General features: G+C 37.5%; 2 protein-coding genes across 11 annotated transcripts in view; one reads left to right on the top strand and one right to left on the bottom strand.

Annotated features, from left to right (window-relative positions):
- Window positions 1-21,482, top strand: part of EEA1 (early endosome antigen 1) — a 157,162-nt gene that overhangs the window by 129,550 nt on the left and 6,130 nt on the right. For 2 of the 3 annotated variants that reach the window (XM_046646281.1, XM_046646283.1), the window contains 2 exons: window positions 108-206; window positions 923-4,557. In XM_046646281.1, coding sequence (XP_046502237.1) covers window positions 108-206; window positions 923-1,045 — 222 coding nt within the window. In that variant the 3' untranslated portion in view covers window positions 1,046-4,557. Of the gene's footprint in view, window positions 1-107; window positions 207-922; window positions 4,558-21,482 lie in introns of those variants that run through there. The other variant, XM_046646282.1, reaches the window with a different exon arrangement.
- Window positions 5,510-21,482, bottom strand: part of PLEKHG7 (pleckstrin homology and RhoGEF domain containing G7) — a 56,910-nt gene continuing 40,937 nt past the window's right edge. For 4 of the 8 annotated variants that reach the window (XM_046646288.1, XM_046646285.1, XM_046646284.1 and 1 more), the window contains 6 exons: window positions 20,275-20,390; window positions 19,820-19,913; window positions 14,436-14,515; window positions 12,535-12,688; window positions 8,431-8,528; window positions 5,510-7,413 (listed from right to left, as the gene is read on the bottom strand). In XM_046646288.1, the coding sequence (XP_046502244.1) occupies window positions 7,306-7,413; window positions 8,431-8,528; window positions 12,535-12,688; window positions 14,436-14,515; window positions 19,820-19,913; window positions 20,275-20,390 (650 nt within the window). In that variant the 3' untranslated portion in view covers window positions 5,510-7,305. The other 4 variants (XM_046646292.1, XM_046646289.1, XM_046646290.1 and 1 more) reach the window with 4 other exon arrangements.

Here is a 21,482-nt window from a genome sequence, read left to right on the forward strand (position 1 = left end):
GGTGCATATAGTCAAAATTTTATAAAACTTGGGCACCAAATTAGAAATTATCTATCATTCTTTAAAATGTTGAATATTATAATGTATTGAAACTTTTGTTTTAATAGATCAAACATACGCAAGCGTTGAATAGAAAGTGGGCGGAAGACAATGAAGTACAAAACTGTATGGCCTGTGGGAAAGGCTTTTCAGTAACAGTAAGACGGGTAAATGATTGTGTTCATATTGCTGTGGTTTGGATTTTATTCCTCAGTGATAATTAATGTTTTAACCATCAGAATAGTCCTGCATTTGACAGATTTAAAAACTTTTTCCATTTATTGGTTAATTTTAATTTGCAACTACATAGAATAATTAAATTTCATACAGTCTAGTTTTTGGTTAGCATACGTATTTCAATTTTAGTTTTAAAATCAGTCTTTGCCTTCCTACTGACTTATTCTCTGGAATAATCATTTTCTGAACCAGTGTGCCAGTATTAAACTCATATGTTTAAGTCATCATTGGGTTCTTTTAAAGAAGGAAAAAGCAGAGATTAAAAAAGTTTCTTCTAAATAATACCATCATGTGATGTTTCAAGTTTATATCCCTGCTGGAGAAATTATGCCTGAAACATTTGGCAAATAAGTTTTTCATCTGATAGAGTTGCTTTATTAACACTTTTAAATGCCTCCTAAGTTTCTTTTGATAATTCCATGATAAAATCCATATAAAATGTTTAGCATAGTGTCTGATAAATAGGAAGCATTCAATATAACTAAGGGATTAAATTGACATATTCAAATATTATTTTATTAAATCATACACTAATCACTTGAAAGTTAATATACCTTCACAGTGCAGTTTGCAATATTCTTATAGTCTCATAATGCTTTTGGTATAGTTTTAATGCTTGAAATTGTTTAATTCTTGTCATTTACAGCATCACTGCAGACAATGTGGGAATATCTTCTGTGCTGAATGTTCAGCCAAAAATGCCTTAACTCCTTCTTCCAAGAAGCCTGTTCGTGTCTGTGATGCATGTTTCAATGACTTGCAGGGATAGTGGGTTATCACAACTTCAGAGTAATATTACACTAACATTAGATTTTTAATAAATGCACTTAATAGAGGTCTTGGACTACTATTTGATTTGGACAGTGGTTGCAATACTAGACCAAATTAGAATTGGTATATTTTGGAATGTTATCAATATCAAGTAAAACTCTTCTATTTTTGTGAGACTTGGGCTCATCTTTCATTACTTTTTTCCATTTAACCCCAGAACAGCTTTCATGCCAAGTTTAGAATTAGCCAATGAAATGTAAATAAACTTTGGATGGAAAATAGCAATGTATTTTTTTAAATATAATTTCATTGTTCACAAATCACATGAATACACTTCCATAGCTTCTATTTTCTTCCAAATTTAGTGTACAGAAATGTACATGGATGATGTTATCACATCATATATGTTGCACAATAACACATTGATTATATTAAATATTCTCTTTGTGAAGTCATGCACAGAACTATAAAACTTTCTTTTTTTCTTATATATAGGTCCATAGCTGAGTTGCATTATTATGTTATAAATTTACTACTCAAGTGTTCTAAGTACAGTTTATGTTGAAATATGTATTAACCATGAATTCAAACATGGTTTTTGTTTTAACGATACTGATTAAATTCTCTTGGGTGGATTTTATGAAAACCTCTGTAAAGTCATTTTGCGTGCTTTATGGTTATTCTGGGGTTGTATTTTAAAGATTAGGGTTAATTTTTCTTTTTGTCTTTTTCTATCTCGTGTTTAAACTCCCACATATCTCCATTAAGAATCCTACAAAGCTTCCCACCCTGACCTCCAGTTGGAAGATGAAAAATAATTCTATGCTGTTCCTATCCTCAGATCCTTCTAAGCGGGAGTCTTCTGAGGCTAGCCTTCATGTCTACCCTCATTTTGTCTTTCCAGCGTCTTTAGGAATCGGTTTGCTTTTTAAATGGACTTTCTTTTTTCCTTTATTTGGTTTAACCTTTCTGAGCATAGCTCAGCTTTCCTTCATTGCAATTGTTTTATAATTTTGCATCTTAAAGCTAGTAACTGATATTGCTATAGTCTTATCTGTGAAAACAAAATACAAAATGGAAAGGAGATATTGAATATTCTACTTTATATTTTCTTCTTACCAAATACGGAAGAATTTTTAAAAGTTGTGAACTTGGCTTAAATTTAAAATGGTTCTCAATTTGGGGTTCCATATCAACAGGTAAATCTCTTTACTTTGCAAAAATAATGTTGTGAAATTACCTTGAAGTAACAGCTGGAGAATAAAGTATTACTGAAAACGTATTTAGGGATCCCAAAGTTACAGTCAGAACTGAAGCAGAATGGCTAATTAAGGATAATTAAAAATTAGCTTATTTGTATGCTGAACAATGAAACTGAACTTTAATTATGGTTCTAATAATTTGGAAAATTGGAAAACATCTGAAGAGAGAAGTCATTAATATTGGTTTTATTGCTCTTTCTAGAGAGGAAATGGACAGTTATGCATTTGTTCAGCACACTCATTTGGTGATAGTAGCAGGAAGGATAGGAGTTAATATTTCATTTACAATAAAGAGTTTATAATATATACTTGCTTTCAAATATCATGCTGAAATGAAATTATTATGTTTCTGCTATACTTGCAACATATAAACTAAGAGAGATTGCCACATATTCATTTAATTATTAAAAAAACCCATTTAAGTAAACCCTGTTGTCAGTAGCTGTTAAGGACCCTGATTGAGTCCCTAGACTTGATAAACATATGTCGTTGAACATATTTAATGAAGAAATACAATGGCTCTTTATTAAAAATAATAGTTGGATAATATAAAGTGAACTAAAATTATGCATTTTCATATACTTATAAATCCTTTCAAATAGTCTTAATTCTATACTTTTACATATAGGTAATGTAATAAATGTGTTGGAAAAATAGATATTCACAGCACCACTGTTTATTATTTTTTTTAAGATGATAAAACTTCATGAGAATTCTTCTGGATTAGAATATTTGTTCACTTCATCTCCTAATTGGGTGCACTGAAGCCCTTTTCCATGTCTTGTTTCCCTACTCATATACTCACAAAAAACCTATGGGGAGAATAAGTAAAACCATATATGTTTGAGTGATTTTCTAAGTTTTATCTAGCTAATTTCATTTCATAGATCCCGAATAATTTACCCTAGGCTACTATAGTCGTAATATTAGAAATGAAACCTAATATTTTTGCTGTTAAACTCTCACCAGTGTACGGTGTTTTGGACACAAAAATTAAAGGGTTTTCTTTTTCTTTTAATTAAAAAGTCATCATTTGAGTCCTTATTGGCTCTACATTTTAGATGTCTGTTGGTATTATTTGTCAGTGAGTTAGAGTGGGCACATAGAGCATCTCCCAGCTCTTGGCTCTAAAGCAAAGCATATTGGCATCACGAGATAGTAAATTCCAAACCCCAGCACAGAAATGTGAGTTAAAATCAAGTCTTGCTGGGTTAGTGTACAATAAACTGTACCCACGGAATTTTTTAATAGAAAGAAGGCAAAGCTGCTGGTATAGGATTTTTTATTTTGAAGAAAAAGAGGGAAACAAACACAAAACCTCAATGCAGTGTACAAATAACATTTTGTTCAACTACCTCTTAATGTGGAATTAGCTAGTTTAATAGTTTCTTCACAGTAATGTTAAATGGTAACTGCCAAATTTGTTAGTTTCTCATCTCTCTTAAAAAGGCTTTATGATTATTTTATAGTTTTGAGAACTTTAAAACCAGTGTTTTTTTTTAAAATTTGCAGTTGCATAAAAATGTTTAGCTTTTAAGTGGAGAGCAAATTATGATCATATATTTTGATATTCATGACCTATTTGATTATAGCAGTTTTTTTTTTAAATGCACTTTGGCTATAAAACCATGGATGATTTGACCCATAAGATTTAAATGTGCCATTAATTTAGCATTCCTAGACATGAGCTTGATGAATGGTATTCTGTAGTTAAAATGGTGCCACACATCATCGTGTCTTAATTGCCCTTTGCCTGAATTTTAATGATCAATTTGTTATTGTTGCAGATGTGAATATTGTGCATAAACTTACTAAATTTATGTAAAATTGTATAAAATAGAATTCAAAATAGTTAAATTCTTTGTGTAGAAGTACTGAATTTGTTGTAACATGATGCAGTTAATGTATATGACATTCTGTGCTTCCTTGAACTGGATCATATATTCATAGCTTCTGTAGATAGTTTTGCATGAAGATTTTCTTGTTTAGTTGTTGGATTCATTATTTGTATTGTGTTTACTATGTGTGATCATGTAGTTGTGCCTTATTTTGTGAGAGAGTTTGGCTCAGTGAATACTGTAATTTCTAAACTCAGTGATTGGAAGGTTATTGATTATAAATGTAACTGATAAATTACATGACAGCATTTAAATCTGTATAAAGAACAATGGAAGGATCCTTATCGAATTGTTGCTTTTGTTTTTTTAATATGTTAAAGATGATATTAAAAAACCATTTCTTTCTAGTAGATATATTCTGTGACTATAAATTATTTTGTTTATTTAGAAAAGAAAACAAGTATTAACCGTTTTGCATTAATTTATTTGTAGAAGGTTAGAACTTTGCACTTGGATATGGACAGTGGGTATGCTTTAATGTTCAACTTAGAAGAGTAGTTAAGTTCATAATTTCAGGAGAAGTTACTAATGCCATTTTGCTTGAGACATTCCCTTTTCACTCCATTCATTATTATGGAGAATTAACAAAACTAAAAAAAATATATTAAACAATATTAAATTAATCCTTTCTTTCATTGTATATCCAAGTTTTATACCCAGGTGACCATTTAAAGATATTTTTCTGAAGGTTCAATGTACCTTTGGTTTTTACTGTTTTTTCCTAGGAACCAGGTTCCAGAAGTGCTTTTTCATTTTACTCTAATGTGCTTCCCTCCAAAGAGTTTAATGTGTACATCCTCAAGCACTTACCATATTAGATATAAGATGTGTTCTTTTGTAAGCTTTGTAGAATTCCAGTTTAAATATATAGCATATTCTTTTTAAAGATTTTATTTTATTGTGGTAAGAACACTTAACATGACATCTCCCCTTTGACAACATTTTAAATGTTCAGTACAGCAGATCTCTAGAGTTTACTCATCTTGCTTAACTGAAACTTTATGCCAATTGATTATAACTCCTTATTTCCCCCTCTCCCCAGCCCCTGGCAACCACCATTCCACTCTTTGATTGTATGAATTTGACTATTTTAGATACCTCATATAAGTGGAATGATACAATATTAGTCTTTCTGTGACTGGCATATTTCCCTTAGCATAATGTCCTCAAGGTTCATCCATGTTGTTGCATATTGCAGAATTTCCTTCTTTTTTTTTAAGGCTGAATAGTATTCTGTTGTATGTAGATATCACATTTTCTTTATCCAGTCATCTGTTGATGGACATTAAGATTTTTCCCACGTCTTGGCTATTGTGAATAGTGCTGCAGTGACTATAGGAGTGCTAATATTTCTTTGTATTTAGAATATTCTTATACTGTTTCACATCCTTGATGTTAATTTAGTCAATATTTCTCTCCTTTTAATGAGGTTTAAGGGAGACACTAGTTTTTTATACATATAGATATATGATTATACTTATAAATATGGCTACTGGAGTCACGAGACTAAAGGTACCTTGAGAGATTGCTAGTCCTAGTCTGCTGCCCTCCTCTTAGGTCAGTTTATATCTAAAAATCCCTGCAGAATGATTATTATTTTTTTTCCTCAAAAAATATATTTTTTGGCCAGAAATTTCTTCCTAAATCTTCCATTGCATAAATCGGTGTTGTCTTCTCCTGGACATAATTGCTTTCATTCCCCTCCAGATCCCATCTCTAGGAATGAACTTGAAGTCTATTCTCCCTTCTTTGCCTTTTTTTTTCTCATTTATTCTTAGACATTAACAATAGTTAGTGCTCTCCAGATTTTCCTTTTATTTTCACTCACTCTTAAAAATGTCTGACATTATTATACAGAGACTTGACCCTCCATTCTAAAAGTGCCTGGCCCTTGCACAAGAGCCTATATGCTGCACTTGTCTGTCCTGCCTGGCTTGTATAGTGAAATCTGCATTTTCCTCAAAGAATTAACTGTGCACATGACCTCTGCAAGCATCGTCCTCTCTATCCCGTTCTCCAACTTAAGGAAATCAGTTAAGGTATTCTTGTCTTACAGCCCAAGTTGATAAATTTACTACTTCCATTTTGGATATTGCAAGAGGTACCGTGCCTGAAATTAAAATTTGTGGATTTCCATTTGGGAAAATATAACCTGACCATAAGAACTAGTTCCTTGAATGCAGTTACTAGTATATTCCACCGTGATAATATCATAATTCAAGCTGCCTGTCTTGAAAAATTCTAATGAAGTTTCAAGTCCTGCCAAATAAAATTAAGTGACTGTACTGCACTAAAACACACACACACACACATCCCCCACTTAAAACCAGAAAGTAGTTTTATACAAACTCATTCTTCAAAAAATGAGACTTTAAGATATCTTGCTATTTCTATGAAAATCTCCCCTGTAAAAGTGTAGTTGGTGAAACTGGAACAGATATTTGCTTTTTCTTTCTTAAAATAATGGAATTTAGTCTTTGGGATTTTCTACTTCCAAGTTAGAGTATTATACAGTATACCTGAGGTAAGTAAACTGTTGGAGAATAGGAATTTAAAAACTGCTCTTAAATGGTAGACCTTATTTATTGCTTAATATATTAAAAGTGCAATCAAACTTTGTATCAAAAGAATTATCACTGTGTGTGAGGTAGAACTATAAAGCAGTAAGAATGACTTATAAGCCATGTAGGAAAATTGGTTTCATTATACATATACACAAAGTAAGATGTTAGAATTCACATTGGACTCAAAGCGGGACATTGTTTTACTCCTGACACTCCATTTATATGATCATTGACCCTTTACAAATTATAATAGCACCATACTTCACCCTTCACCCACACCTCTTGCAAGCCCAAGTGAAGCATTCTAAGTCTGGATATCAGTATATGCTTGCCAAGAAATTCCTCAGAGTTCAAATTTATTGTAGTCATTATTCCTCTATACTGAGGATTTTCCTAGCTCAAATTCTCAAATTCTGGAACTCCTTTAAAATGAACATTTCCTTCTAGCTCATCACTAGATAAGTTACAAAAGTTTGAATGAAAGAATACCTTAATTCCTAATGTCTAAAAAGGTGTGCCACTTATTTTAGGTCCCTAAATTTCAGAGGATTCTGCAGGCAATGTGAATGAAGATATTTTCTTGGTTTCCTGACTCTTGGTGAAGCAAGAGATTGCTGCTGTTATTTGTGCCATCCATATTTTCTGTTAAAAGAAATATATATAGGGGGAGAGAGAGAGAGAGAATGTTAAACTGACAATTTCTCACATATTTGGGTTAATATTTCCCTTTGTATTTATTGACTGGCTGTTTAAAACTGAAAACTAATGAAACATTTGCATGTTTCCCATTTTCTATCTTACATCTATTTCATAAGTATCTCTAATCATATACAAAAATGCAAATGAATTAAATGAGCATGGTATGCAAGTTGGATAAACAGCCACGAGTAATCAAAGCATCAAATAATCAATGATGACTAATTAAGAAAATGAGCACCGAGATTATATATAAATAGATTGAAAGCTGAATTTCTTGAATTTCCATTTTGTGTGGAAGTAGAAGTTCTTAACCAGTGGCATAATTTGAAAAACAGACTGAGGAAGGTGACCCAGCAAATTGAGTCCTTAGGAATAATGCAATATTGCATTTATTGTCTGGACACCTTGTAGCCATGATGAAAGCCTACCAGAGGAAAGACAAAAATGGAAACTTCTGAGATAGAGAAACCAGAGTCAGACAAGCAGCTGCTCTTCAACTCCATAGCTGTAAAAACAGCTATGTATTTTCAAAACTTGAAGAGCAGACTTGACATGGTTCATTATTGCACTATTAACTCAGTTAAGTTGACGTCACATTATTTGTCTACTGGGACTTTGGAGTTAATTGGAGCATCTGAAAAGTCAATCATGCAATGCAAAGCAGTTCTTCCCCATTTCCTGCAGAAACTGCAGAACTCAGAGGCAGCTCTAGAACTCCTGCCACAGGAGAAGGGGAGGTTGTGTCAACCCTGCGAGTGTGAGGAAACTGTCTCCTCCGAGCTTTCTGAGCATGATGTGGACTCGCTCTGCATATCCTTCCCCTCCTCCCAACTTCTGCCCGTCCCAGAGCCCTGGGGGAAATACGGAACTTCCCATTCACTGTTACTTAAGAGGCTTGGGATGAGGTTTGTCCTCGTGTCAAGACTGAAGAAGCAAAACCTACAAAATTGAAATACATACTTTGATGTTTTCCGTTTGGGCTTGTAATAAGAATGCTGCTATACACTGTCGATAGCTGTTTTCATGTTGTATAAGGAAAGCATTTCTCAGCCCAAAGACTAGAAAAAGATTACAAAGACAAAAAGCCAAATCATTTAATGTGGCATCCAACAGTTCCGCACTACAAGAACCTGGAGTTTTTGTTTGTTTTTTAACAAAGGTGGGAGTTTTATGTAGATTACAAAAAAATAATAATAATAAAAATCTGATTCCAAGACCAAGACTTCACTACTATGTCCAAATGGAGCCTACTTAAGTATGAAAACCCTTTATTCCTTAGCTATGACTTCTGGAGCTTGAGGAAATGTAATAACAGCTTAAGTAATGGAAAATGTGCTTCTCGGTTAGTAGACATTTGGTTCTGTCCAAAACTTCCATAAGACGTATTTGGTCCATGCCAAAATGTTCATCAGACATTTTGTCCATGCCAAAAGGTCCTTGATATCTGTCACCTTTGGTCATGTCCAAAACATCCATGGAGATATTTGGTCTATGCCAAAAGGTCCTTGACATTTGGTTCTGTCTAGAACATTCATCAGACATTTGGTCCAAGCCAAGAGATCTTTGATATTTGGTCCTGTCCAAAACATCCATGGACACATTGGGTCCATGCAAAGAGGTCCTTGATATTTGGTCCTGTCCAAAGCCATTTGGCCTGGAACAAATATGCTCATGGACATTTTGGACAGGACCAAATGTCAAGGACCTTTTGGCATAGACCAAATATCTAATGGACCAAATGTCTTACAGACGTCTTGGACAGAACCAAATGTCCTGTGAGGGGTCTCCTCCGTAAGGAATAAACTTAGCATATTAGGTGGATTTGGTATATGTAAAATATAGATAATAAAAATACGGAAAGAATGTAATTCTTACTTTTTTGACCCTCACCACTCCTTTTCAAAATGTTTTATTTATTTTTGTATTTAAAGGGAAGTCACATCAAAACAAGAGTTATAAACAAATTAAGATGAGGCAAAAATACAAAACCACCTGAATGCTTCACAACAGGTCAAGAAAAGCCAAAAAATTGACTCAAGTAAAATCCTACATCCACCAAATTATGTGAAACATAAAACAAAAAGAAACGTTGGCATGGTTTGTGTGTTTGCAAAACAAACAATCTGTTCTGTCATTTCCTAGCTGGTCTCTGAAATCACAGGAGATACTGGGAGAGCAGATTCCTCTTTTTATATAGCAGGAGCTCTTAAAATGAAAGCTGCTTCCTTGAATTATTAATACAACTCAGGGAATAAAATTCAGCAGCCCATATATTCTTTCCACAGTCGATTTATGTTTAGGAACAAATAAAAAAACCAAATCAGGGTTGTCTCCTGGTCACATCAGGTACTTCAGAGAGAAGGAGGAGAGCGCTGTCTTTTCTTGGCTGATCATTAAGCTGATGCTTGTCCACTGTCGTGATTTCTATTTGCTGAAGTTTGTGGGTTTAATTCAGACTCATCGAGGCAGGTTGGGCCTCATTTCAGAATCAAAGCGAACGCGAGACATTTATTTTCTTGACTGCAAGAACTGTTCCAGTATCACACATTAGAACAGTCTAAACCTCATATTTCCTAAATTCTATCACAACAAAGTCTAGTGAGGTCATGAAATTCTGTCCAGCTTCCCTAGGGTGAAAGAACTTAAACCTGTTAAAATGACTTTCTGGAAAAAAGATTTGGCTGTGTTTGTTTTACTCCTCGATTTTTCTCCTTCTAAATTCCCTGTAGCAAGTGAGGCTTTAAATAAAGACCAGGTGGTTGTTCTTTGGCTGGATTTTGGAATCCACTCTCCTCAAAAATTGTGATTGTAGTTCTCAGTATTTAAGGTATCCTTCATCTGTTTGGTTTGTAATGTGGGTACAAGGGGCTTTATAAGCAGAAGGACCTGGTATGGCTAGGCTTGTAAAATAAAATAAGGAAATAATAAATGGGCAGGAATAGCTATTTTTTCCACCTAATATAATAATTAAGCATAATTACTGTGTGCTGCGCACTGTGCTATGTTTTTTTCCTTTGTGTGTCATTTAAATCACACAGCAACTGTATAAGATAGGTCAGCTAATTCCTACTTACAAATGCAGAAACAGATTAAATTTTCCAAGGTCACACAGCTTGTAAATGATAGACCCAGGATTTGAAACTAGGTCTCTGTCACTGCAAAGGGCAATCTCTTTTTTCTTTGCCCCTTACACTTTCCCACTCTGCAGCTATTCTGTCTCATGCACTGTATCTGAATAGTCAAAATAACAGGCAAGAGGAATGAGAAAAATAGAAAAATAAAACAGAAACAAGAGATGGTAGTGACAAATCAGAAAATAAAAAATGGTGAAGTATAGTTTTTAAAAAGGTATTGTTTTTATTTAAAAAAAATAAAAGAAATAGAGAAGAAACAACACGCATCTCCCAAAGTAATCCAGTGATCTCAGATTGCCCTGAAGTCCAGTTCTTAAAGCTGGCAGCGCTGGGAGAGACAGCCCTCAGCCGAAGCTGCTTCCAGTCTTCCCCATGGGGCTCTGACAGCTTCCTCCCCTCAAGTCCGTTTATCGTGCCAGAATCTTCTAACTATGGCCACTGTAGTGAGAGAATACATTCCTGGCCTAGGATTCCCTCTGCTGTGACATTTTTCCCCATCAAAAAGTAAGCTAAACAAACAGACGAAAGGAAGTGATTTCTGTGTCTCACATGCTGAGTCTCTGCCTGTCTACACTGCTTTGCCATCCTGAGCAGAGAGGAGGCTCACACCCGGTGGTGTTGGGGGTGGGGGGTGCACTCACAGGCAAAGGTTTTGCTCCCCTGAGATGCCCCTTTTTAGGGTTGCTCTGGAAACGCTCTCTGGTTTATGCAGTCTTTGGCCTATATAGACCATGATTGGTCCCAGCTGAATCAGATGTAAGAGTCTTACCGCCTGCCCGGGTCACACTGCAGCGAGCCTTAGTGGAAGTAGAAAGAATAGACAAACGAGGCAGAGGCTCTGGCTCTGGAGCCTTCTGCTCTTGGGGAGAGCGTTTGCTTCCATTCACAAGTTAACATGTGTAAAACATTTAAACATACAACTTGGTTATTTAACATAACTGTGTCAGGGTTTGCTATGATCATTCGTTTGTGTATTCATTCACTCATTCACTGCTCTCTACAAGTTGGTCCTGTGCTAGTCATGGATGTTCTGGGCATGGCGGCTGGGGTGGGAATTGAGGGGAATGGATAGTGCTCCTCGCTTAGGACAGGAAGGCAGTCCCCTCCCGCCTGGCTTCAGCCGGTCTCCTCCGATCCTATACCCAAGGCAGAACGAGTGTCTGCTTCCTCCTGGACACTGCCGCCATCTACCCGGCACTTGAGACAGAAATGTCCTTCAGGTCCCTGGAGTCCCAGGGCTGTCATGACAGAGGATTTACTGATCTTTCATTGTTCTGAGAGCTCCCCGAGAACAAAGGCTGTTTCTTGTTCATCTTTGGAACTCCAGGACACCCACAGAGTGCCTAGTTCTCAAGAAACTCAGGAGATGCTTGAAAAATGAAAAAAATAATATATATTTCTGACCTATACGCATGATGTATATGTACATATATATTTATGTTTTTATTTATGGCATAATTCTTTCTATAGAGCTCTAGTAATAAAACATCTTAGGCTTGCATGGCACGTCGTGGTGTACCAGTGCTTTAACAATAGTGACAGTACTAACAATAATTATATAATAGCAATATTAATAATAGCTACATTTATTGAGTGCTTTGCGGGCATTATTTCATTTACTTCTCATGACAACCTACTGAGGTAGGTATTATTATCCCTGTTTTATCAAAAGGAATCTATGGCTTGGAAACCTTAAGTGCCTTCCTGTGGTCACCTAGCTAGCAAGCGGCAGAGCTGGGTCATCTATGCATTGGAAACTAAGTCCAACACTTTCCAGAACTAGTTCATAGAGTGAGTGATGCGTAGCCACATAGGAACTCAAATTGTCTTTTATGAAGACAAATTGGAGTCATTTCCTCTTACCAAAAAGGCCAATATAAAACTCTGTGATAGCAGACAGATATGCTGAATGAAGAAAATAGACACATACCTGACACGTGGAGTGGATCGATACTTTTGACTACCAGTCTATCTAGTGGAATGGGCTGGTCGAGCACCGTGCACGAACCACCCTCTTTTATTACTGTTTGCAGCTCAGGAGTAAGTGAAGGACACATTAGACCAGCGTCTGAGCCTCCGAGTTTCTGAAATTAAAGAGAAAAATAATGTAATAAACAGGAAACAAGTATTGGTGCACATACCTGAAGTGCATCCTTAAGCAAATTGATTTTTGGAAACAGTTGCTTGAAATCCAGCTTACTACTCTTTCTGGATCTTGAAAAGCATTTCCCTAAAGTACATAGTGATTCAAAGCATAGTGTTTCTGATCCCCAAGTTTAATTACCTGAATCAACAATGGGTGCCATCTATACTTGGGAGACATTTTAATCACCGTCACGTCAATGAGAAGCTCTTCATTTCCAGTACCTCTTTAATGAGGGATCTCTATAGTACTGAGTGAGATGAATGAGAAAGGGGAGCCTCATTTTGACTGTCTCTGTCCATCATATCCAATACTAAACTCTAAATAGTTTCCGTGCTCTATAATTTGTAAATAATTGAAATTGTTTTGAATATATGATAAATTTTTTTAAAAGGGTGTAAAAGACTGATTTGCATGAGATATATTGTGCATTAAATAGGAAAGAGGAATTTAAAACAGATAGATTCCTTGTTTTGGAATCAAGTTGTGAAGCATGAAACCAGAATATTACCTTATAATACAGTCACTGTGGGCTGCCATTAATTCATGTGCTCAGATTTGTGCCATTTAAAGTGAAGGTAGGCTGTGCTTAGCGGCACGGTTTTTAAAGGGGATAGAGATGTTTCAAAGCTTGACTCATTCAGACATGCTAGTTTGGGTAGCTTAAAATAGGAGACCATCCTAGTTTCAAAACTGCACTCTTAATATTCTCCAACACCCATTCCCTCCCCAGTCACCCATCAACTGTTCATAGATTGATTAATGGATGTCTATTTCATTGCTTAAAGATCCTTAAATTATTTAGCCAACATGTCATCTAGAAGCTTAGGTTATTGAAAGATAGATCTACTCTCATGATCTTACATCTGCCTAAGTCTAGTCATTTGGTAAAGAAGTGAGCGGAATGAAGCAACATTAGATATCTCTGATGGCTTAAGACATATATGCAGTTCCTCCTCTCACTGCCAAGGACACGTTTCTGAGAGCCTTAGAATAGGCCCCCTTCCTGATAACTGCTGGCATAGCTGATTCAGGGAACAGACCGTGAAATGGGAGATTAGATAGAAAGCCTTTAGTGAAACTTGAGACCCATGGCTTAATGGCTAGACACAACAACAATAATTAATAACATTATAACAATAACAATAACCATAAACAATATGGGGGAAAATCCCTGTTCTTGGAAGAGATTTTGTGGCTCTAGCTCCCAGGTGACTTATTTTGTCTGCCATGCCAGCAATACGTTAGAATGAGTGGTGGTTATCACCTCGGCACATGGCAGCAGACAGTTTAGAGAGGCCCCCTGCCCCCGACAGCTGTTGTGGCGGTGGACAATTTGGACGAGGAAAGGGCTGATATGGACAAAAGTATTTTGGTCTCATTTTCTTAGGCAGGTCGGGCATAAAGTCCTCTGGCTTCTGGGACTTACCTCAAAAGTATCCAGACTAAGTCATTCTAAAAATGCACACTTCCTTTGACATCCTTAAGAAATGTAACATGCTTTTGTTACTATTTTTTAGTTCAAAGCTATACAACTAAAAAAAGCCAATATTTTGTAATGCCTCCCATTTTTAGAGGGTAGAACCAATTTGACATATAAGAATCATTTATATTTTTAAAAACACAAGTTATTTAGAACTATTTCTCAGCTTATTAGGCAGATTTCTTTAGAAATAGCCACACTTTACCTTTTTGTTGCGCTTAGTTTTTGTAACTAAGAGGAAATCATCGAAGAGAAACAGATAAACATCTAGGAATCTTGTGCTTTCTGAGGAGAGAAAGAAGGTGAAATTGGGGCGGAAAATTGTAAACAAAGTTTTTGTTCGTTTGTTTAATCTAAGAAGCCCGTAGAAAACAAAACAGAGCAGGTAATCAGAGCACAGCCGGCTTGCAGCTCAGGACGCCCAGTCACGTGGCTCAGAAAACCGCATTCCTGTTGAACTGATTTCTCCCTAAAGCAGAAATCTGATGGGTGCCCACGCTTCCAACTTTAGAGACATTGTATTTGTGATGCATTTCATGTGTCTCTAAGATAACCCGGATGATATCTGTTATGGTTTCAACCTAACCTGGGACATGTCTATCAACAGCATTTGTGCCTCTTGTCTCATCTGGGTGGTCGTTGGCAGAGGTGTATCTTACCAGGAAAAACACATTCTGTCGTCGTTGTGGACTGAATTGTGCTCCCCGACCCGCCTGGCCCATTCATACATTGAAGCCCTAACCTGCCCGGCACCCACAGTGTGGCTGGATTCGGAATAAGGAAGTAAGTAAGATTAAATGAAGGCATAAGGGTGGAGGCCTGATCCCATAGGATTAGTGTCACCCTAAGGGGTTACACCAGAGAGCTCTTTCTCTCTCTGTCACGTGTGGACACTGAGAAGGAGGCCATCTGCCAGCCAAAAGAGAGCTCTCACCGGAAACCGAATAGGCCAGCAACTTGATCTGGGACCTCCAGCCTCCAGAACTGGGAGAAATGTCTGCTGTTTAAGCCACTCAGTAAATATTTTTTATTATTCTGTGTATTTTTATTTATATTATTCTAGAAGTTCTTTCTCATATACTTTAATCTCTGGAAATGAGATAACTAAGGTTAATATAATAGATAAAATATTTAGGATTCATTTCTATTCTCTCCCCTTTAAGTTTAGAGGAAAGATTCTATATTTACATAGAAGAGAAATTAGATATTTTATTCAATCTTGAATCATCCTTGAATATTTTTTAAGAATTGTATTCCATCACTACTAGAAACTTTCCTTTTTGCAAATCAGGCTGCAGCAAAGACTGTAGGTTGTCTCTCAAAAACCATTTACCCTTTCTTTTGTGGTAATGGAATTTCCAGGTGGTAGTGGGTACATATCCACTGTGAATAAATACTACATCTCCCAGCTTCCCTTGTAGCTAAATATGACCAGGTGACCACATTCTGACCAATGGAACATGAGCAGAAGTGTGCAAGTTCTGAGTCCTATCCTTAGACAACAGGACAATGCTCTCCTGTCCCCCGGCCCTTCCCACTGGCTGGAATATAGACACACTGGTGACTCATCTTGGGCCACACAAAAGAAAGCAGTACCCCAGGGATGGCAGAGCACAAGAACAGAAGGAACCTGGATCCCTAATCATTTTGTGGAGTAGAGCTGTCATATAGTTCAGGGTTTTACACCAGAGAGAAAGAAACTTCTGTCTTTCTAAGCAATTGTTATCTGTCTCTGTCTCCAATGGCTGAATCAGTAACCTAACTAATACAGAGGACTAGGAATGGGACACTGGGGCGGCCCTAGACCTTCCAGAACTGTTAAACATTGTTTTCTTCACCCTCTGCCACTCACACGTGAATTAGGTTGATGATCATTGTCAAAATGAAATAGTTTTGTTTTCTCCCTCTAATTTCAAGCCTTAACAAACAGGTAGTGAGCACTTTCTGTGCCTAGACTTTATTCTAGGAGATGGTGATTATTTTAGCTACCGTTTATGGAGGCCCTTGTGTTCCTCCAAGCAGTCACCAAACACTGAGCGCCTGCTGTACATCGGTGATTAAGACAGAAGCTCTCCCCTCAGGGAGCTTTGATTCTAGTGAGAGCAGACACATATTAAGCACATAAACAAGAGTTAAAATAAGATAAATTCAGGAATTGACAGTGTTTAAAAGCAGATGCAGTAATACAAAAGAGGATGACTAACGAGGAGATTATAAGCATAAAGTCAGAGTGTTCATATTCATTATCCCAGGATTTTGAAGCTATTGCAGCCCAGTGAAAAAACTAACCAAATGATTTCATTAGACTTAACTAACGAACACCGTGAGTCTGAAATTCTGCGTAGCTAAGTGCTACACAATCAGAACTGAGACTTAGAAATGTTTGCAGTTCAGTCTCGACTGGTTGGTTGTTTTTCTCATGGAGTCTGGACTGTGGGGTTTTCATTGCACTGTTAGAGAACGGAGCAGCATCACTGACTTATTTCAGTTCTGCAGCAGCTTGAACAATGTGTTCTTTAGGTGTTAGCTGTTGGACCAGCATATCTGTCTGCACCTTACTCGTTTTTCTATTTAGAAACACCAGTGTGTGGGGAGCAATACATTTGTGAAGGGTGTGCTGGCATGAATTCCAATGGGAAGTTGGTTATGCTCCAAAAGTTATGAAAACTTGTACCTTCTGGGAATAAGAAAATACACTTATTTGGTTACAATAGTACTGTTTTTAAAGCGGGAAGAAATTTTGGGACAATATTTTAGGTATCATCATTGTCATTGTTATCATCATCATCATCATTATCACCATCAACAATATTTACAGAAGAGACTAAGGAAATTTACATAACTTTCCCAAAGCCCACAATTGGTGCTACATCCCTTGATTCTTGGTGCACTGCTTTTTCCATTCAAAATGGTGTCCTGTTTCTTCTAACGCTATTCCCAACCCCCACCACATCTCTGCCAACTCTGAGTCAAAGTCCCAGTGACTTGAAACTTGATTTGCTGCTACTGTATGGTGCCTCCTCTCTGATGGAATTTGACTAACGGCATATGCCATCAAACTAGTGCCTGGTGTTAGTGACATTTACATAGGTCATTCCCATTCTACCACATTTGACTCTACAAGAAACTTTTTCTGAAGAGTTGTGTCAATCTGCAGAGTCCTTCTTAGGCCAGTCTCTCTCCTATGCTTCCGTGACCAGCACCCCAATCCACGTGAAATGTGAATGTACAACTGATGTGGCTTTTCACTGAGAGTGGTTATGGTCATATTTATCCAGCTTCCATGTGGCTTCCACATGCCCACACCTGAACCCTAAAATTGGCTCCCTGAGCCCCTTCCTCCTCCACCCTCAGTGTTATCAACCAAGATTTCAGGCATATAGATGAACACTGGAAGGCATCGTCGACTCATTTCCTCTTCATCCATTTTATCAATCATAAAGTCCTCCTGTTTTTGCCTTTGAAATATCTCTCACCTTTATCCTTTTCTATTCATGTCCATTTCTGAGATTTTAGAATAGGCCAGTGCATCTCACAGTGTTGGGAAGTTGGTAGATAGAGGGAAGAGATAAATCAAAATCTCTAATAAATCCAGGTGGAGGCCAATTTGGGGGGAAAGGTGTATGTTTGAACACAGAGCTGTGTTTTGCTTTGTTACTTTCATTTGGTTTTGTCACAATAGGTAATGATTTTTGAAATTGTAAACAACATCAAAGAAAATTTAAAATTGTTATCTTCAAATAGAATTGGGAGGTGGTTGGTCTACAGGTTAAGAATGGTTGAGAAACTCAGGCCCAAGCTCTTCTCACCTCACTCTGCTTCTCCGCGAAGCTTCCAGGCTGGTCTTCCGGCTTTGGTCTCCCTCTCTACACCATTTTGTGCATTGCTTCTGATAACCTTTCAGCACCCTTTTAAGCCTATCAAGTCCCTGCCCAAGAACTCAAAGACTTCTTGTTGCCAGCAATTTTCTGGTTGGGTCCCTCTGTTTGGCTTCCAAGGCACTTGCTGTGATTCTGGAAGCCTACTAGGCTGAGGCAGCCTGGCTTGAGTCTGGACCCTGCTTGTTTACCTGCCAGGTGACCTTGAGCATGATACAGAACCTCCTTGAGGCTCACATTCCTCACCTGTAACATGGGATTAAATGTAACTTCTCTGCATAACTCGCTGGAAGGAGAAAATGCATAAAAAAGCCCTTTGATGTAAAACGCTGGGCATGTCTATCTTCCCTAGATGGCAGTTGCCAGGTGGGTGTTATATCCCAACCTGACATCTAATACTCTACCTAAAATACAGCAGATTCTCCACAGATGTGTATTGAATAAGGAATCATTGCCCGGCACTCCCCACCGGATCTCACACTACCATAAATAGGCCACCTCACAGCCCATCAGGGCTTCATACACAGCAGGTGTCCAATCAGGATGTTGTGCAGAAATGAATAAATGAATGAATGCAAATCTTGTATCAGTCAGGCAGCTCTTTCTGATCATCATCATATTTATTGAGCACAGACTCTGCGCCAACCATTCTTTCAAGCGCTTGCACATCCATTACCTCATTTAATCTTCACAACAAAGGGGGGAAACTGCAGCATGGGGAGATTGCTGTGACTGGCCCAAGGTTACACAGGCAGAGGAGGCTGAGTCAGGAAGTGAGCCTGGCAGTCAGCCTACAGGGCTTGCCCTCCTAACCATGCTGTTAGAGCCTATTCTGTCAGGTGGCTTCTGCTTCGAGCCTTTTCTCCCGCTGTGCTCCTTATCTGGGATGCCCTGCCTCCTGTCCTTCCACTGACCTCCATCCTTTCTCTCCCCGCAAGCCCACCTCCCGGGCACTCCAGTTTCACAGATCCTCTTTTCTGAACTTATCCTGCAGGTCTGCTCATTATGGCGGAGCTTCTCCATCAGAGGGAAAGGATTAAACAAAATAATTGTTTTATATCCTCCAGCAGTACCTACCTACCACAATGTGTGTTACATGATAGGTTCTCAATAACACTGATAGGATAATTGCCCAGCTCACTGGAGGAGTAAAATGATGATGATAACAGCTGACATTGAGTGTTTACCATATTCCAGACTTTGAGCCAAGCTCTTCCTGTGTGTTATCTCATTTTAACAACAATCTTTTTTCATAATTTTTTTTTTTTTCTCCCTGAAGCCCCAGTACATAGTTGTGTATCCTAGTCGTAAGTCCTTCTAGTTCTTCTGTGAGGAATGCTGCCACAGCATGGCTCGACAGGTGATGTGCAGGTCTGCACCCAGGATCCGAACCTGCAAATCCCAGGCCACCAAAGCAGAGTGCACAAACTTAACCCCTACGCCACCACGCTGGCCCCATTGACAATAATCTTATGAGATAGATACACTTAGCCCATTTTATAGAGAGAAAACGGAGGGCACATAGCTAGCTACGTTGCGAAGTCGTTGATCAAGCTGGAGTCTGTGTGACTCCGCAGGATGCCCTCTCATTCACATTTTCCATCGCCTTGGCCACAGGCAAATACCATTCCTCCCACCCTTCAATTAGCAACAGTTGGACAAGTTATCAGGTAGCAAAGATCTTAGGGTTTTGAAGGAAACAGTTATTTACCTGCAAGAGTTAATTTTCCTTCATAGAGAAGGTGTCTGTTGGTTGGTGACAAGATGTTTTCTGCCATGTGTTCTTTAAAAATGTGTCTCAGGCACTTGCAAAACAAAAGAGAAGATCAAAGAGATATTGTTAGTGATTGGAAGAGAACATGTTCAAGAAACTGGGGCAGTGAACGGGGTCTAGAAAGTTCATGACATTTGGAAATGCCAGTAGATGGACATGGGGATGGGAAAGAATGGAAAAACCTCTCAGAAGAGCCACCCCAAGAATTGCATGATGACATCAGCCTCCCACATACAACGCCACGTGGGTAAAGGCTTCACTTCTTGCTCATAAAACTAGATTTAGTATTCAAATGGGCAGCTGGAGACTTTGTAAAGCTAGTGTATTTCCACCTGAATGCCAGACTTCTGGAAAGGGACATAAGTCCTAACTGATCCTTTTTTTTTTTTTACCTCTGGAATGAAAAACCTTTTATCTCTATCCCAAAGTGGAGGCCACACTATAATCTCCTGGAGATGTCTACATTTTTGGAAATTGTCAAGCCACTTCACTTTTCCTTCAAGATCCCCTGGAAGACAAGACAGATCCAATGTATTTTTTAAATGCATGTGACATTACAGCATAGATTTTAACCAAGATCCACAGAAATAATGTAGAGACACTGACAGCCCCGGAGCTAAACTCTATCTTAGGTTTATTTAACATATTGCTTGCTGTTTAAATGTCTTAGAAAAACTCACTAATTTGCAGTCAGCCTCTTGAGAGAAAAATGAAGCTTAACTAATTTAATTCAGTAAGTTGGAAATGTGTTGTGTGTTTTTATTTCAATACTACCAATAAAACTCTTGGTAGCTTTCTCTTATGCTCTACACCACACAGCCTATAACTAGAGGAAGAAAAAAAATCATACAGACAAAGACAAACAAGTCTTTTTGTCCTAATCACAAAACATACATTCGCTCATGATAAGGACGATTATTTCCTTTTGGTAAGAACTCATTTTCTCTTCTGAAGGTTTGTATTAATTTTCCAACATTTTCTAATTACCTTACTATGGAGGTTTTGAAATGATTTTTGGAAGCACGGAGGGCAAGTCATAGACCCAGAGAATCACAGGCTGGGTGGAATCCTTGAGAATCCATCATCTTTAAGCTCACAGACCTAAAGGAAGGCCACAGGGATCTCGTCTCTCAACAATAAGGATCCATCTTCTTTGGAGATTTCTCCAGAAGAGATGATATCTTCCTCACAAACTTATCAAAATGAGTATTAATCTTCAAAATTACTTTAAAAGTTTTTAAAAGTTTGTCTTTAATTGAATTTTTTCTTATTCACTTGATAAGCTGAATTCTAATTCCTTGAGTCATTTTAGAATTTGAATGAAAAAATGTAAAAAGAGAAAAATTTGAGTTATTCCCTTTTGATGCTTCCCAGGAAATCTTGGTTTATTGGCATATACCTGGACTTTTTATTTGAATTTAATTATACAGAGTTCCACAAATAAATTTAAGTCATCACAAGGCTTGCTTAGTTCCTATTCTCAAATTTCAGTTCTAAAGATTGGCCCTGGATTTCAGTGACTAATAAAATGATGAATGGTAATTGATCCTCCAGAAAGACTTCCCATGGTGTTGACTCCCATTTGCTTTGTGTGTGAGTT

The sequence above is a fragment of the Equus quagga genome, chromosome 19 (genome assembly GCF_021613505.1).
Source record: "Equus quagga isolate Etosha38 chromosome 19, UCLA_HA_Equagga_1.0, whole genome shotgun sequence".
NCBI lineage: Eukaryota > Metazoa > Chordata > Mammalia > Perissodactyla > Equidae > Equus > Equus quagga.